At 50.1% G+C, this 16,119-nt stretch overlaps 1 protein-coding gene across 2 annotated transcripts in view; it reads left to right on the top strand.

Moving 5' to 3' along the window:
• Nucleotides 1-9,440: 9,440 nt before the first annotated feature.
• Nucleotides 9,441-16,119, top strand: part of KSR1 (kinase suppressor of ras 1) — a 160,784-nt gene continuing 154,105 nt past the window's right edge. For both annotated transcript variants that reach the window (XM_066263274.1, XM_066263272.1), the window contains exon 1: nucleotides 9,441-9,962. In XM_066263274.1, coding sequence (XP_066119371.1) covers nucleotides 9,732-9,962 — 231 coding nt within the window. In that variant the 5' untranslated portion in view covers nucleotides 9,441-9,731. The remainder of the gene's footprint in view (nucleotides 9,963-16,119) is intronic.

Raw genomic sequence — 16,119 nt, 5'->3', positions numbered from 1 at the left:
CGGTTCGAAACCCCGGGCTTGCCTGGTCAAGGTATGGGGGTTGATGCTTCCTGCTCCTCCCCCTGTTCTCTCTATTTCTTTCCTCTCTCTCTCTCTCTCTCTCTCTTTCCCCTCTCTCTTTAAAAGTGAATAAATAAAATTTAAAAATAAAAAATAAAAAAGAAACCCCAAGGTTGCTGGCTTGAGTGGGGGCTCATCCAGCTTGACAGGGTCGTTGGCTTGAGTGTGGGGTCATAGACATGACCCCATGGTTGCTGGCTTGAGCCTAACGTCACTGGCTTGAGCAAGGGGTCACTAGCTCTGCTGTAGCCCCCCTGCCCCCAGTCAAGGCACATTTGAGAAAGCAATCAATGAACAACTAAGGAGACAAAGGAGCCACAACGAAGAATTGATGCTTCTCATCTCTCTTCCTTCCTGCCTGTCTGTCCCTATCTGTCCCTCTCTCTGTTTCTGTCACAAAAAATAAAAAAAGCTACCTGAATCTACTAAATGGTTGCACGTTCTTTTCTCCAAAGCACCTCTCCCTCTTAGAGGGTATCCTAGTGCTTTGGTGTTTCCTTGTTTATTGCCCGTCCCCCACCAGAATGTTGTGTCTCCATAAGGGCAGGGATCATGTCTGTCCCCTTTTACACAGAGGCCCCAGTCCTTGTACTGAGATTGGACCACGCTAAATCCATGTGTGTGTGTGTGTGTGTGTGTGTGTGTGTGTGAAAGAGAGAGAGAGAGAGAGAGAGCGAGAGAGAGAGAGAGAGAGTGTCTGGCTAACAGGATTTGCTAGTGCATTGAATGTGGGGAAGAAAGAGAAGAATCAAGAATGACTTGAATATTTTTGGCTGAACAAGCAGCAGTATGATGTTGTCATGCCGTGTGTGTGTGGGGGTGTAAATCGCAGGAGCAGTGGGCTGGGGGGGCGGTCAGGAGCTGTTTGGACACACTAATTTTGAATTTGTCTGTTAGAACTCTGCACGGAGATGTGAGGATGGAGATGTGGAGAGGCAGGTGGAGTCAGGAGCCCAGAGACAAGGTCCACTTACAGATGAGCTGGCTGGGTGAGGCCAAAGAGGAGTTGAGACCAAGGCCTGCCCCTGGCCTCTGCAGTTAGAAATTGGACAATGAAGGAGACCCAGCAAGGAAACTGAGAATGAGTACCCAGTGTGGTACAGTTAATCTCCCTAAACTTCAGTTTCCTTGTAGTAACCAGGGATTAGTGGTTAGCAGTACTTCCCCCACAGGGTGGGTGTGAGGATCCTGGGCTATGTATTAAAGGTGTTCAGAACAGTGTCTTGCACACTGTAAGCGCTCAGTACATGTTAGCTAAAGATAAGCGTTGTATCTGACCCTTCTAAAGAATTGCTAAACCTTGCATGCTGGTCTTAGCTGGGAGGTGAGAGCCTCTAGGGGAGGGTTAGAGCCTGTCTTGGCCAGGTTGTCCAAGCGCCTGACACCTAGAGCTGGCCGAGGCTCGTCGCCAACCCAGCAGGTACGTGCCACAGACTCGGCTCCCAAAGGGGAGGCTTAGACACCCTCTGGGGAGACCCTGGAGGGGAGGGAGTCTGAGCAGAAGGTGGTTGACCTCAGACTGAGACAGAATGCCTCTTCTTTGGTTACAGCAGGAGGAGAGGCAGGAAGCGTGGGCACAGGGCAGGGCGCTGGTAGATTTGGTCTGATGACTTTTAGTTTCTCAATGAAGGATGAGGAGTACAGGGTAGTTTGTAGAGGTATAAGAATGTGTGAAATAGCCATCTCTCAGAACAGGAAAATGAACTTTCTAGGAAAGGCTGGCGGGCTTGCCAGGCGTGAGGAGTGCCAATTTGAGGTTTGTGGTCATGAATTTAAAGAACAAGCCATCAGCCGGGCTGTGTGCTTTTCTCTGGCATCATCCAGCTGCTCTGGCGCAGGCCTGGGGGAGCTCGAGGGGGTTCCACAGGGGCTGGGACTCAGCCAGGTGCATCTGATGGGAAAAGGGGCAAGTTTATGGAGGGGGTTAGTTATGGAGTGATAGTCACGATGCAGCGTGGAATCGGGGAAGGGAAGGCCCCGAGCCTGTGGCAGCGGAAAAGGTGATAGTAACAATGAATGGAAGGTTTCTTACTGTTATTTTATAGGGGGTGGGGGGAGAGGGATACATGAGAAGCATCAACTCATAGTTGTGGCACCTTATTCATTGATTGCTTTCTTATATGTGACTTGACCAGGGGGTTCCAACTGAACCAGTGACCCCTTGCTTAAGCCAGCGACCTTCGGCTCAAGCCAGCGACCATGGGGTCATGTCTATGATCACAGGCTCAAGCCAACAACCCTATGCTCAAGCTGGTGAGCTGACACTCAAGCTGGCGACCTTGGAGTTTCAAACCTGGGTCCTCAGTGTCCTGGGCTAATGCTCTAGCCACTGTGCTACTGCCTGGTCAGGCAAGATGGAAGGTTTTGATGAAGTGTAGGGGTGGAGAGAAAGCTGAAGCCCACAGTGAAAGAGTTGAAGTGATTGGGAGATTGGTACAAGACACCACCAGATGGGGGAGCATGAGGTATGCCCTGATGGCTTCAGGGGGGCAATATTTGAAAGTAGAGGAGGATAAATGGTTTGAAAGAAGGACCTGGGAGCAGAGAGAGTGCCCATATCATATCACAACCTTCCCTGGACTGATTTCCCTCTGCATCTCCCAAAGAAGTTCTCTCTTGCCCGTTTGCCTAAAGAAGCCCATGACAACACGGGTGTCTTCAGTTTTAGAGCCAAGAAGGCCATTTTTCAACTCAGCTCCTTCCTGTGACCTGAGCCAGAGCTAGTTCTGACCACACTGCACAGCTGGTGGTGATGTGTCTTTTAGAACGAGCAGCTAAGCCACATAGGGGTCATTATCCTTCGAGAGAGACCTGGTTTCATCACCTGTAAAATGCAATCCATCACTTGTTTATTGAAACACATGTTAAATTCTGTTGTGTCCCAAGCCTATCTATTCTATTTCCTTTATCCCATTCAGCCAACCTGGAGGGAGAGATTATAAAACTCATTTTTACAGATGAGGAAATATAAACTCAGAGAGGTAAAAAACTTTTCCTAGATAAGATAGAGCAGTGCTTTTCAACCTTTTTATACTTGGGGACCAATGCAAATAGGAGAATTATTTCAGGGACCACTAAGGCAGAAATCAACTCTAAGCATAAGCAAATATGATCACTGGGTCTGTAATCTTCATACAGCATCAGGGTGGTTCACTCTTTTGTGGACCAGCACGAAATTTCTGGTGGTTGATATAGAGCCTGACCAGGCGGTGGTGCAGTGGCTAGAGCATTGGCTTGGAACACAGAGGACCCAGGCTCAAAACCCCAAGCTCGCCAGCTTGAGCACGGGGGTCACTGGCTTGAGTGTGGGATCATAGACATAACCTCAAGGTCACTGCATTAGCAAGGGGTCATTGGCTCAACTGGACCCCCCAGTCAACTCACATGTGAAAAGCAATTAATGAACAACTATGGTGCTGCAACAAAGAATTGATACTTCTCATTTTCTTCCTTCCTGTCTGTCTGTCCTTATCTGTCCCTCTCTCTGTCTTTCTGTCTCTCTCGCTTTAAAAAAAAAAGAAACCAAGAAAGAAAGACAGAGAGAGAGAGAGAGAGAGAGAGAGAAAAGAAAGGAAGAAAGAAAAAGAGGGAAAGAAAGAAAAAAGTGAAAGAAAGAAAGAAAAGAAAGACGCTGATATAGAGTCTATGTGAGTCCAAGAAGCTCACTGTTCAGTTGGGGAAACAGGCATGGAGGAAACCAGTTCTCTGGGACGATGGAAGTTAGACTGATTCTGTTGAAGGTAGGGTGTGTGTGTGTGGGGGGCATTTGAGCCAGATCCACAGGATGATTAGGAGTGAATGCGGGGAGGTGGAGAGGAAGCAGGACAGGCAGAAGTGACGGCCTGAGCAAAGGCATGGAGACTCAACACTCCACAGTGCAGCCCAAGATTATTGATTAGAGGCAGCAGGGATAGACAACAGTTAGGCAAGGTTCCTAATCTTGTCTACTGTTCTGGGGTTCATGGATACCCAGAAGGGAGCCCAGAAACCCCTGAAGCTGTGTCAGAATTGTGAGTATGTGTCACTTTTCGTCAGATTTTTAAACTGAGACATGGGCTTAAAAAAGCCTTGAGTAGCAAAGGAGCTTAGAGGGGTTGGCGGGCCCGGAATGAAGGACCTCACAGGCCTTGTTTAGGAATTCCTACTTCCCTCTGAACCTAGGGGATGTTCTAGCTGGGAGCAACATGAGAAGGGTCCTAGGAAGACAGCACAGGTTACAGTGAGCTCAAATTAAAGTCTTTTGTAAATTAGAAAGTGATGTACCATTTGTTGCTCTAATCTCAGTCTAGCACAGTGCTGAGCACATATTGGGGGTTTCGTAAATGTTTGCTGAATGGAAGGGCACGGTGTATGTAATAAAAATAAAGTGCATCTCTCCAGGGTGACAATTTAACTGAAGATGAAATCCTGGGCACCAAAGCTCCCCCTGCACTGCTTTAGGATCTTTCTAAGAGAAACTTGCTGAGTCCTGAGATGACGCTGGGGGTGGAGATGGGAATTGGGGGACAGTGACTGTGGCACGTGAGGGTGTGGCCACACCTGATTGCAGGGTAGGGTTCCTTCTGCAGTGCTCTGCTTTACCTTTGGAAGAATAGTGGTGATACAGCCAGGATGGCTAAAATTATTTTTTTCCTCCTTCCATTTTCAACCCATTGGCTTATCCTATTGACTCTGTTGCCAAAATGCGACCTCCACCCCCTTTCTTTCTCCATCACCTCCTCTCTCACCCTACTCCTGCCCCTGCTCCTCACCTTGGCCACAGCAACAGTCTGAAAAGCCAGGCCCCTGTTTCTGCCCTAACTCGCTACCATCCGCTGTCCTCATGGTGGCCAGCAGGATCTTTTTAAAAAACACTTCCCTGGCAAGGATTGTAGCCTTCTTTCTACATACTTAGAGAGCTATGCTTCTAAAACTTTAACATATATTCAAGTCATAAGGGGATCTTGCTAAAATCCAGATTGTGATTCAGTTGATCTGGGATGGAGCTCAAGACGCCACATTTCTAACAAGCTCCCAGGCAATGCAGTAATCATGGACCACGTTAGAAGTAACAAAGACTTAGAAAAAAAAATCCAAACTTCCTGCCATGTCCTACTTTTTCTGGCCCTTGCCCAGCAATCCCACGTCATCTCCAACCTCTGTTCTCTCTCATCACACTGTAACCACACTGGCCTTCATTCTGTTCCGGGAGTGTGCCAAGTTGTTCCTGCCTCAGGGCCTTTGCACGTGATGTTCCCATTGCCTAGAATGCCCCATTCTGAGAGCTCCACATGGCTTGTTCTGTTTCTTTATTTAGATCTTACTTCAATAACCAGTCAGAGAGTATTTCTCTGACCACTTCATCTAATGAAATACCTTATCTCCTGGGAACTTGCTATCACTATTTGCCTTTTCCCCTTCACAGCACTTGTCACTCTCTGAATTGATTTTCGTACTGTATTTGTTGACTCATTAACTTTCCATCTCCACTTTCATGTTTGTTCCATGTGAATAGGACTTGGTTTCCTACACTCTGGACCTCTCCCAGAGCCTGGCACATGATAGGTAACCTTTTCATGTCTGTGAAGCATGACACATGAACATGAACACGCTTGCACGGCTTCTGTGGTATTGAGCTATGTGCAGGGGAGTCCACTCCAAGAAAACTTGGAGCAGTGATCCTGGAGATGTCTGAGGCAGAGGGGGAGAAGGAGGGAAGGAGCAAACTTTCCGTACTGTGGCTGCCACAGAGAGCCTCAAGGACCTGGAGCTGAAGTTGGACCTAAGAATCAGCACATAATGGGTGAATTCATCTAACTAGAAGAGACTCACTCTGGAAGGTGGGAAAGAAAAGTAATTAACATTAGTTCAATGAGTTAAGTAAGGTATTGGGAATAGTGCCCAGCTCATAGTAGGTGTTTATCAAATAAATAAAAAGAAATACGTCAAACTCTGACTCTGTGACCATTGCTTTGCATAATCATCTTTGTTCATCCTCAAACATATATATAATCTCTATCTTGCAAATGAGGAGCGGGAACTATGAGATTAAAAGGCTTGCCCAAGGTCAGACAGCCATTCAGGGACAGAGCTGAGTACCCCACTTTCTAAAACAGCTCTAATGAAAGTTGATAACACTGCATTTCCCGTCTCCCCCCCACTTTATGCTCTGCCATAGCGCGTGCCACCACCTAATATCCTGTGCATTCCACGTATTTGTTTCTTTTCTGTCTTCTCACCATAATATAAATTCCTGGTTTTGTTCACTACTGTTTCTCAGAGCCCAGAACCCAGAGACCTGCCCCTCATATGTAGATATGTAATGAATACTTACTGAATGATGAAAGGGGTTATTTAAAAATCTTCACTTTCTGCACCTCTAAGAGGCAGTTCTGCAAACGTGTGGCTGACAGGACACCAGAGAAGTCTGGGGTGCATCTGAGATGAACAGGGCAGGAAAGCTGTACCTAACTGTGTGCCTTCAACAGATCAGAGGTAAGACTGTCCACAGAAGAGGGACTGGCTGCATGGAGGCTGGCAGGATTGCAGCCACGGAGCTGGGGTTTGTCCAGTCTCCAGCCCTGACACCATTGCCATGGTGGCACGGTAGGTGTCGATGCTACAGGCTGGCAGTTGTCCTCTCTGGATATGACTTCCCACAAAAAGGGGCCCTGGGGGAAAATATGTTGACCAGGCCCCTGTAGCAATGACCTGCTTGCTGTAAATGCACAAATAGGCACTTAATCAGGAAATCTCTTGTGAATTGAGTTAGAGTGAGTCAGTCGCTCAAGCCTGGCAGCTCTGGCTACTGAAACAAAGGAAGGCTCTAAACTAGCCAGGCTGCACTGTGGACCCACCTACCTGACCTTCCCCTGCACCAAGGCTTCTTACAGTTTGGCCTCCAGACCTGCAGCATCAGCATCACCTGAGAACTTGTTAGAGCACAAATTCTCCAGCCTTGTCCTCAATTTACTGAATGGAAAACTCTGTGGGTGGGGTTCGTCACTCTGTATTATGGAGCCCTCCAGGAGATTTTGATCCACTGTCACGTTTGAGAACTACTGTCAAGCAGTTATTACTCTGCCGCATGGGGGTGGGCGGGGTTAAGGGAACAGTCAGGGTTGGGGGGCTTCATAGATACAGCACAGAGAGTCCTGTAACAAATTAAGTGATGACTGGATCAGTTCTCCCTAGTGGGAAGGGTCAGGAATTGGGGAGGAATCGAGGAGGAAGACACTTGTGTTTCAGAAAATCTCCAGAGGATGGATTGGTTTGCAAAAGCACATTTTATTATATTTTCTTTAAATTTTTTTATTTATTGAAATTTAGAGAGAGAAGAAGTGGAGGAGGAGAGAGAGACACACAGAGAGAGAAACATTGATCTATTCCTGTATGTGCCCTCATGACTAGGGATCAAACTCACAACCTTTGTGTATCGGGACAATACTCTAACCAACAGAGCTATCCAGCCAGGACTGCAGAAGCACATTTTAAAATTATCATGGTTTTGTTTTTCAAACCTAATATTTAATTTATTTTAAAATTTCAAATGACATTAAAGGAAGGTGTAATATAAACTGCCAGCCAGTACTGACTATACGTATAGTTTAGGTGGAAATAAAATGCTGAGATCCTACCTCCTGTTCAAACCTCATTCTGAAAAAAAGGGGGGGTTGAAAAGAGCAGGAGCCTATTAAGCTGGATAGGAGAAGTAGAAACTCGGCATGCCTGAAGAACTCATTAAATGGGCTGCACAACTTATGGAGTTCCTACTGTGTGCTATGTACTGTATTTGGCTCTCTGAAGAGGATACAATGATAATTTAGCCAGCTGTTTGGGCAGCCAAGGAGCTTAGGAGAGAAATATTTCCTCTGGTTGGCCGACTTTGGGCAGACGTTGGAAGTATGGGTGTGTGGGGCCTTTGATCAATGTCTTGGCTTTTCAGTTTAGTCTGATAAATAGAGAATGTGTGACCTGGTAGGGGGTGGGAAGCATGGGTGGGAGGCATGTGTAGGGATGGGATGGGTCCTGGCTGGTTGGCTCAGTGGTAGAGCGTCGGCCTGGCGTGCAGAAGTCCCAGGTTCGATTCCCAGCCAAGGCACACAGGAGAAGCGCCCATCTGCTTCTCCACCCCTCCCCCTCTCCTTCCTCTCTCTCTCTTCCCCTCCCGCAGCCGAGGCTCCATGGGAGCAAAGATGGCCCGGGCGCTGGGGATGGCTCCTTGGCCTCTGCCCCAGGCGCTAGAGTGGCTCTGGTTGCAACAGAGCGACGCCCCGGAGGGGCAGAGCATCGCCCCCTGGTGGGCAGAGCGTCGCCCCCTGGTGGGCGTGCAGGGTGGATCCGGTCGGGCGCATGCGGGAGTCTGTCTGTCTCTCCCCGTTTCCAGCTTCAGAAAAATACAAAAAAAAAAAAAAAAAAAAAAAAGAAAGCAAAAGAAAAAAAAAAAGGGGATGGGCTGAAGTTTGAATGCTGGAGGCACAAAAAGGCTACTAGTCCAGGAGCCGTACTGCACCCATGCCCACTGCTCAGACCTACCAGCCACCTTTAAGAGATCTAAGGTTGGATGGTAATAACTGCTAACATTTTTCCAGTGATTACATGTGCAGCAATCAATCTACGTGCTGTACATACATGAACTCATTCTTCATGTGAACCCTTTGAGATAGGTACTGTTATCACTCCAGTTTTACTGATGGGGAAACTTGAACACTCAGCAACTCAGAGGTGAGTTAACTTTGCCCAAAGTCATAGAGCTAGGCTGTACTAGAGACTAAATTTGAAACCAGGCGTTGGCTCTAGAGCGCAGGACAAATCAATGTGCTGCCCCAAGAGTCTGGGCTGTCCAGCTAGGCTGGGGTGGCAGAGGGATGGGACACTTATTTTGGTGGGTGAAAAGGGTCCAGAAGAATGCTCTCCTGTTTTTCTCTATGGCTAAGCATGTCCGTATTTCCTTTGGCATAGACAATCGAGAGTCCTGTGCTTTGCGAACCTGCCACAGGACAAGCACTTTAGGCCCCTTCCCACTAGATGGCGGCCCCTAAAACCCACAGAGAAATTCTGGAACCTCCACTGTCCTCATCTTCAAGGGTTTGGCTGCAGCTAAGGAATGGCAGGATACAAACGCTCCTCGGTTCCCAGGGGCACCCGGCCCCCGCCCCGCCCCATCCGGGGGTCGCGGGAAGCCCCTAGGCTGGAGGCGGGAGTGGGGGGACAGGGATGGGCGGGGAGACGAGGCTCCCAGGCTCTGGACGCCCGGGGGAGGAGTCGGCGCGGAGCAGCCACTCCCGGGACATAGAGGCCGTCGCTTCCGCACCGCTTGCGTCCACCGCGGAGAGGAAGGCCGGGACCCCGGGCAATAGGAGGAGGGCGCAGGCGAAGATCCGAAGGCGCGAGCCGGGGGGCAGGTGCGCGGCGCCGACTACAAGTCCCAGCATGCCCAGCTGCCCTGACCCGGCCTCTGCTGCCACTTAAAGGCTCCGGGAGTCGCAGCCGTCGGGTAGCCGCGGCTTTCGCTTTGCTGCGGCGGCTGGGCGGGCGGGAGCAGCGGGCTGAGTCGTCGGCTCTGCTCGCGTCCCAGCTCCGGCAGCACCGAGGGGCGCTCTTCGTGCAGCCCGCCCGTCTCGGGGGTTTCCCTCCGAGTCCGCGCCCCCGGGCTCCCCGCCTCGGCCACCCCGCGGCCCCGATGCCGAGGCATGGATAGAGCGGCACGGCGCGTGGCAGCGATGGGAGAGAAGAAGGAGGGCGGCGGCGGGGGGGACGCGGCGGCCGCGGACGGGGGCGCCGGAGCCGCGGCCAGCCGGGCGCTGCAGCAGTGCAGGCAGCTCCAGAAGCTCATCGATATCTCCATCGGCAGCCTGCGCGGGCTGCGCACGAAGTGTGCGGTGTCCAACGACCTCACCCAGCAGGAGATCCGGACCCTGGAGGTAAGGCGGCCGCGGCGCGGGAGGGTCGGGGACCCGGGCTGGGCGGGAGGACGCGAGGGTCGGCAGCCCGGGGAGCGGCCCCTCATATCCCTCTCCATACCTCTGTTCGCTCCTCTCCTAGTTACATCGTTGAACGCAGGTCGCCCCGTTTGAGGCTTCCTCTCCCTCCTTTAGGTGATGCGGCAGGTTGGGGACCTAGAACTAGCCCCTCACCTTGGGCGGGCTTTGGGGGGAAGGGCGGAGAGGAAACTGGGATGGAGGCTGGGGGAGCCTTGGGGAGGGGTGGGCTGCGCGCGGACATCCCCCGCCTCCTCACCTCCGCCCCAGCCCCATTTCCAGCTTGCTTGGCTGCAAGGACTCATTCTACCACCGAGTCACACGCTGGACTTTTCCCTGTGTGCCTGAGCCAAGCATCCGTTTGCCCGGGTGACGGGGAGGGGGGAGGTCCCCTTGAAGTGTGAGCAGAGGCCTGTCGTTCTCTGCTTTCGCCTCATGCCCCAGACTGTTTGTCCCTTCCTTTCCTCTCCTCCAGGTTCTCAGGTGCGGCTTTTCAAAAAGTGTTTGCTGAAACTGCATTTTTGGTCTTCGGGCATTTGGTGCTTTTCCTTTCGCACTGCCACAGCGTCGTCTCCCCCCCCCCCCCCCGCCCCCCATTGGATTTTGGTTTAGCAAGGATTATGCTGGGGAACGAGCCTTTGGTGAGAAGATGACGCTAGTCAAGGGCTTCTGGCAGAGACAGCCTCCAGTGTAAAGAAGAAACAAGCTATGCCTTCCCTCCTCTCCCAAATTATAGCTGGGAAGTGCAGTATTAAAAGGATTTGGAAGAAGCAGCCGAAAGGGTTGTTGCGTTCTCGGAAGGGGGAGTCTCCCCTCCCCCATACACAATAGAGGGAAACTAGTGTATTCCCAACTTGCTTTTGTTCAGAGGCTGAGAAGGCTGTGGAATCCAGAGACCAGTTAATAGCTAACTGTGACTTGAAGAAGGGGCTCCACCTTGCATGGCCACATCTGGCCTTCTGCAGATCTGGAGATGTTTTGTTTTATTAGAATCTTAATTTTTCATCTACCCCCCCCTCTTATTGCTCATTACCTCTGCCTGCTGTCATAGGGCCAGTGGTGATTTGTCGTAATTATTACAAGACCCAATCCTCTGTGTACACCATAAACCTGAATTCCTATTTGATCCAAAGTGCTCAGGGGTGACTTCTTCCTTTTGTTTTATTTTCTTAAAAGCTGTTAAACCAGGGACATTGGAAGCATCCAATCAGTGCTGGTTATCATGATTTTTATTATAGTTGCTATAGCAGTACTGACCAGGGTTTTGCTTAAAAAAAAAAAAAAAAAACCAACCAACAACACCCCGCACAACTGTCCCTTCTGCAAGCATGCTGCTGTTTTCCAAGTGGTGAGAGATACTGGTTTTTTGAACACGGCTGAGTGTGTTTTTGGCCAGCAAGGTTCAGTTTTTAAAGTGACACGGTAGGGGATCTATGTGGCTTAGTTCTGGGAGGGGAGGGGTCCTTGTCCGGTAGCATGTGTCTGGCTGGACTGCTGTGTTGTTGGGATGAGAGAATGTTCTCTGTGTTGGCCTCTCTCAGATTGTCCTCATGTTGCTCTGAAGTGCTCGTGGTTTACAGAGGAGGACCATTTGCTGTTTGTTCTCTGGAAATGGAGCTTTACCCCCTTGGTACCCTGACTTCCAGAGTCACTCATTTTAACCAAGGTGTGGCATCATGACACCCCAGAGCATCCAGCTATATTTTGTCTCTGAGCAGGTTTATTCAGTAGCCTTCCTCCCGAATATTTATTGGGTGATCCAGCTAGGCAGCCAGAAACCATCCTAAGGCCTGAATGGGATTTGCATGGTAAACTGGAACCAAGATGGAACTCCCTGCCCTCTCCATTGTGTTGTGGATTCGCGTCCACCGTACTTCATTAAAAGGTGGGACCTCAGTTGTTTTGGGGGATAGGAATTTAGAGCCAAGAAGCTGGTTTCATGGAATCACTTCAACCTAGAGACCTCAGCCTCCTCACCTGAACAGAGAGCTTGGAGTGGGTCTCTGTGGACTTCTTTGGTTTAGTGAAATGGTCTCAGTTGGTGAATCAGTGTTTATTATACAATCCGCAGTTTAAGAATATCCTTGTTTAGCCTGACCAGGTGGTGGCGCAGTAGATAGAGTGTCAGCCTGGGATGCTGAGAAGCCAGGTTTGAAACCTTGAGGTTGCTGGGCTTGAGTGCGGGCTCATCCAGCTTGAGCGCGGGGTTGCCAGCTTGAGTTTGGGATCATAGACATGACCCTGTGGTTGCTGGCCTGGGCCCAAAGGTTGCTGGCTTGAGCCCAAAGATCACTGGCTTGAAGCCCAAGGTCTCTGGCTGGAGCAAGGGGTTACTTGCTCTGCTTGAGTCCCCCCCACCCCTCCCACCCCCAGTCAAGGCACATGTGAGAAAGCAATCAATGAACAACTAAGGTGCCGCAACGAAGAATTGATGCTTCTCATCTCTCTCCCTTCCTGTCTCTCTGCCCCTCTCTGCCTCTCTCTCGTTCATGAGCTCTCTTTTTCACTAAAAAAAAAGAAAACAAAAGAAACATTCCTGTTCAAAAACAAAAGACAAGACTCATAGATACAGAAAACAGAATGGTGGTTACCAAAGAGGAAGGGGGTGGGAGGAGGGCAAAAAGGGTAAGGGGGTCAAATACAATGTGGCACTCTCGTAGCGAGCACATAATAGAGTATATAGATGTTGTATTACAAAGTTGTGCAATTGAAATTTGTTATTAGCTAATAAATGTTACCCCAATAAATTTAACTTTTTACTAAGGCTACCAAGAAAAGGAAAAAGCTCATTCCCTGCTTAAGAATGATTCTAAAGTCCAGATTTACTAAGCTGATAAAATAGGGGAGAAGTTTATTACTCGTTGAATCCTGATGATAGGGGCAGTATGGCAAATGGGAAAGCCCAGGGTTTTGATTTTGGCCCAGTTTCTGTCTGTGTGACCTTGGACAGGTCTCAAGACTTCTGAATCTCAAGCTTTCCCATCTGTAAAACAGATATGAGACCACTTAAACCTACAGTGTTGTTGTGAGTGTGTAAGTTCACATTCTTCCTAAGAGATTCTGCTTATAAATGTTTCCTACTGAGAGCCCGTTGGCATTCATACCACAGGTCACCTTTAGGGGAAGCTACTTCTATAGCTGGCTCTTATTTCCTAGAGGTGGGTGACACAGGCCCGGAAACCATCCCAGCAGCATGTGATGAGGTCACACAGGACAGTGGTGATATCTACTCTGGTTTTCTTTCCTGTTCTGCAGTCTCCTCTCACATACCAGGGCAGGGCCCCCAGAGGCAGTGCTTGCAACATTGGATTCCTGGCTTTTGAAGAAAGGGTTGACCAGAGGGCTTGGCTTACGCAACCCCGCCAGACTTCTCCCAGAATCTTAGCCCCAGCGCACTCTGGCCCTCATTAAATAAGCGCTCAGTGGGAGAACCAGCACGTGAGATGCCCCTGGAAGTCCCTGATGCTGATGAGCTCAGCTGCTGGGGCCTGAGACTGCACATCGTGACGGCGTGCAGGCCTCCGTGTGGCTGGCTGCCGGTGCTAACTTTCTCCATGTGGCGGTCCAGTTTGGATTCAGAAGAGTGGAAGGAACCAAGGTTTAATGTTTGCCTCCCTCCTGCCTGCCAGTGTGCCAGACCCTCCTCAGTCTGATGAGATTTCCTGGAAATCCACCAGTGTTTGTCACACATGGTTGTTTCTCTGCGTGGAAAGAGGAGGGAGATAAAATCTGAACCCGTGTCTGAATCTGTAAACAGAAGTTGTGAGGCTACTTTATCCCAGCAGAACCTGGTGCCCCGGCTCCATCTGACCCTCTTGGGGGCTCTGAGAAATCCACTGAGGCAGGGTCGAATGTTCTCCTTCTGCAGGTGTGCTCTCGTAGGGAGCACCTCGCTGGCCTCGCAGCGAGGCCTGGAGCCCCACACCAGTTCATGCCCTGTTTGGGCCGAGTCTGTGTCGGCCACTCGGGAGAAAGTGGCACTTCACGAGGACTTGTGTTTGGTGGGCACTGCAGGTTTGCCCTTCCTTGTCCGTCTGCTTGTCCTCTGCAGGGATAGGCCTTGCCACACTGAGTCTCCCCACCTTCTGCTCTTCTGGAGGAAAATCCCTGACCTGGAGAAAGGATCACCAAAGGACCTTTCCGATTGGCCTTGCTGGTGAGGGGACACTGAGAAGCTGGCCACTTCCCTGCGGCCAGTGGGAAGACTGGGAAGGCTTGACCTTCGCTCAGGTCAGCTGTGACTGAGGTCAGAAACCTGCTGTGTGGAGGACCTGAGCTCTTCCTGTGGCCTCCGCCATGTCCTCAGATCGTCTGGATATTGGAGCTGCTGGGCAGGGAAGGGGGTGCCATCTGTCCTCACAGATCAAGTCGCTGGGGCAGTCAGCGCGGTGCATTCACTTGGCAGACCTGCAGTTATTACTGATTAGCCGGCGCTGAGCTCCTAGTGACAGGCTCCCTGGCAAGGGTTCTGAGGTAGGTAGGATGCTGTCTAGGTCTTTGGGGACATTTTCAGTCTAATGGGGGAGCTGAGTAGGCAAACAGAAGCGACTCCAGTACCCTAGCTTGCTGGCTTGCTAAGAGTGCTTAGGAATAGGGAGTGTGACCGGATGGTTGGCCAGTCCCACCTCCTGGTTTTATGAGAAAAATTCCCAGTCTTGGTGGTGACTTGTCCCAAGTCTCAGGTCCCTGGCAGAACTGAGAGCGAAATCTGGTTTCCCTTTCCCCGCCCAGCCACTGCCTCCAGTGTGGCTTTTCTCTTCTTTCGCTCCATCACCACAGTTTTAACTGCCTGATAGAGGTTTAATGCCTGCAATCCCTGAAGGGATGCAGAGCTGGGGCACTGTCCCCTTTGGTGTCACCTTTCACTTTGGCAACAACTATTTCCTTGATGAAATTTGCCACCAGCATACCTCCCACCTGGAGGTGGCCTGGAGTTTCCCTGAGACTGGGGAGGGCTGGGTGGTGCTGGAGGGAGACCTTATCAGATCTGCAGCCCAGGTTAGCGTGAGTGCCAGGAGCCTAGGGACAGTGATGCGAATGTCTCCTTTTCCTCTGGGTTGGCTCATTCCCACCACAAGTATGCTGGACCTGCCTGCGGGCTGTGGTCTGGATGACTGCAGAGACCATGGGCTTTGGTGGCAGTGTCTGCACTGGTGGGGGGGGGGGGAGTAACAAAGTCTGTGGCCACGTCTCTAAGCTGTGCATCCTTTCTGAATAGGCTGGTTAGACTCTTTCCCTGCGTTCCATTCAGAAGGAAAGCTGCAGAGATGCCCTGGGGGTTATGGGAATGACTTTTGTGCATAGTGAGGGCAGATAAGGGACAGGAGACATTCTTCGTCACCTTCTGTGTTGAGTGCTTTGCTAGGCTCTTGGCATATGTTGCCCCATTTAACATTCACAAGGACCCTAAGAGGTTTTAACCCCATTTTGCAGATAAGGACAATGTGGCTTAGAGGGATTAAGAGACTGAGTTGGTAGGTGATTGAATTTGGGTTGACTGGTCTTCAAACCTCATGTTCTGAACTTCCCAATTCCCTCTAGAAACCATGATGGGGGATTCTAGTCAGGGTCATGGCTGCTGAGCCTAAGGAAGTGGCCAGTAACAAAAAGGGCCTGCTCAGGGGCGCTTGGCTCAATTCCAGATGCCGGGGCCTTCTGGTGGCCACCCCAGGCTGTGCAGCCTCTGAGCCCAGGCTCGGGGCTGCTTCTGGAAAGTGCATCCAGCACACTTTCAAAGACAGGTCTCTCGCAACAAAGCCACGAGGCTGCCTTGTGTTGGTCTCATTCTGAGAAATGAGAAGCTGCCTAGTGATCAGGTTGCTCATAATTTTTTTAATGGATCCCTGCCTTATTCTTTTTGAATAATTCCTCTGGTTAGCAGTATATACTTTCACTTTCTGCTTTTATGAAAAAATACGTAACGATACATGTTTACCATAAAAAATAAAATAAAGATGAATAAAAGAAAATAAACTCACCCATAATGCCACCTCTCTGAGTTAATCTTTTTTCGTGATAGCTAATTTTTAATATGTTCCTGAGAAGTAACTATGTATATAACCTTAAGCTAGGTTTACAAAATATTTAGATCATCTGTACA

Source organism: Saccopteryx bilineata, chromosome 2 (genome assembly GCF_036850765.1).
Source record: "Saccopteryx bilineata isolate mSacBil1 chromosome 2, mSacBil1_pri_phased_curated, whole genome shotgun sequence".
NCBI lineage: Eukaryota > Metazoa > Chordata > Mammalia > Chiroptera > Emballonuridae > Saccopteryx > Saccopteryx bilineata.
This window is presented reverse-complemented; position numbering and strand designations above follow the sequence as displayed.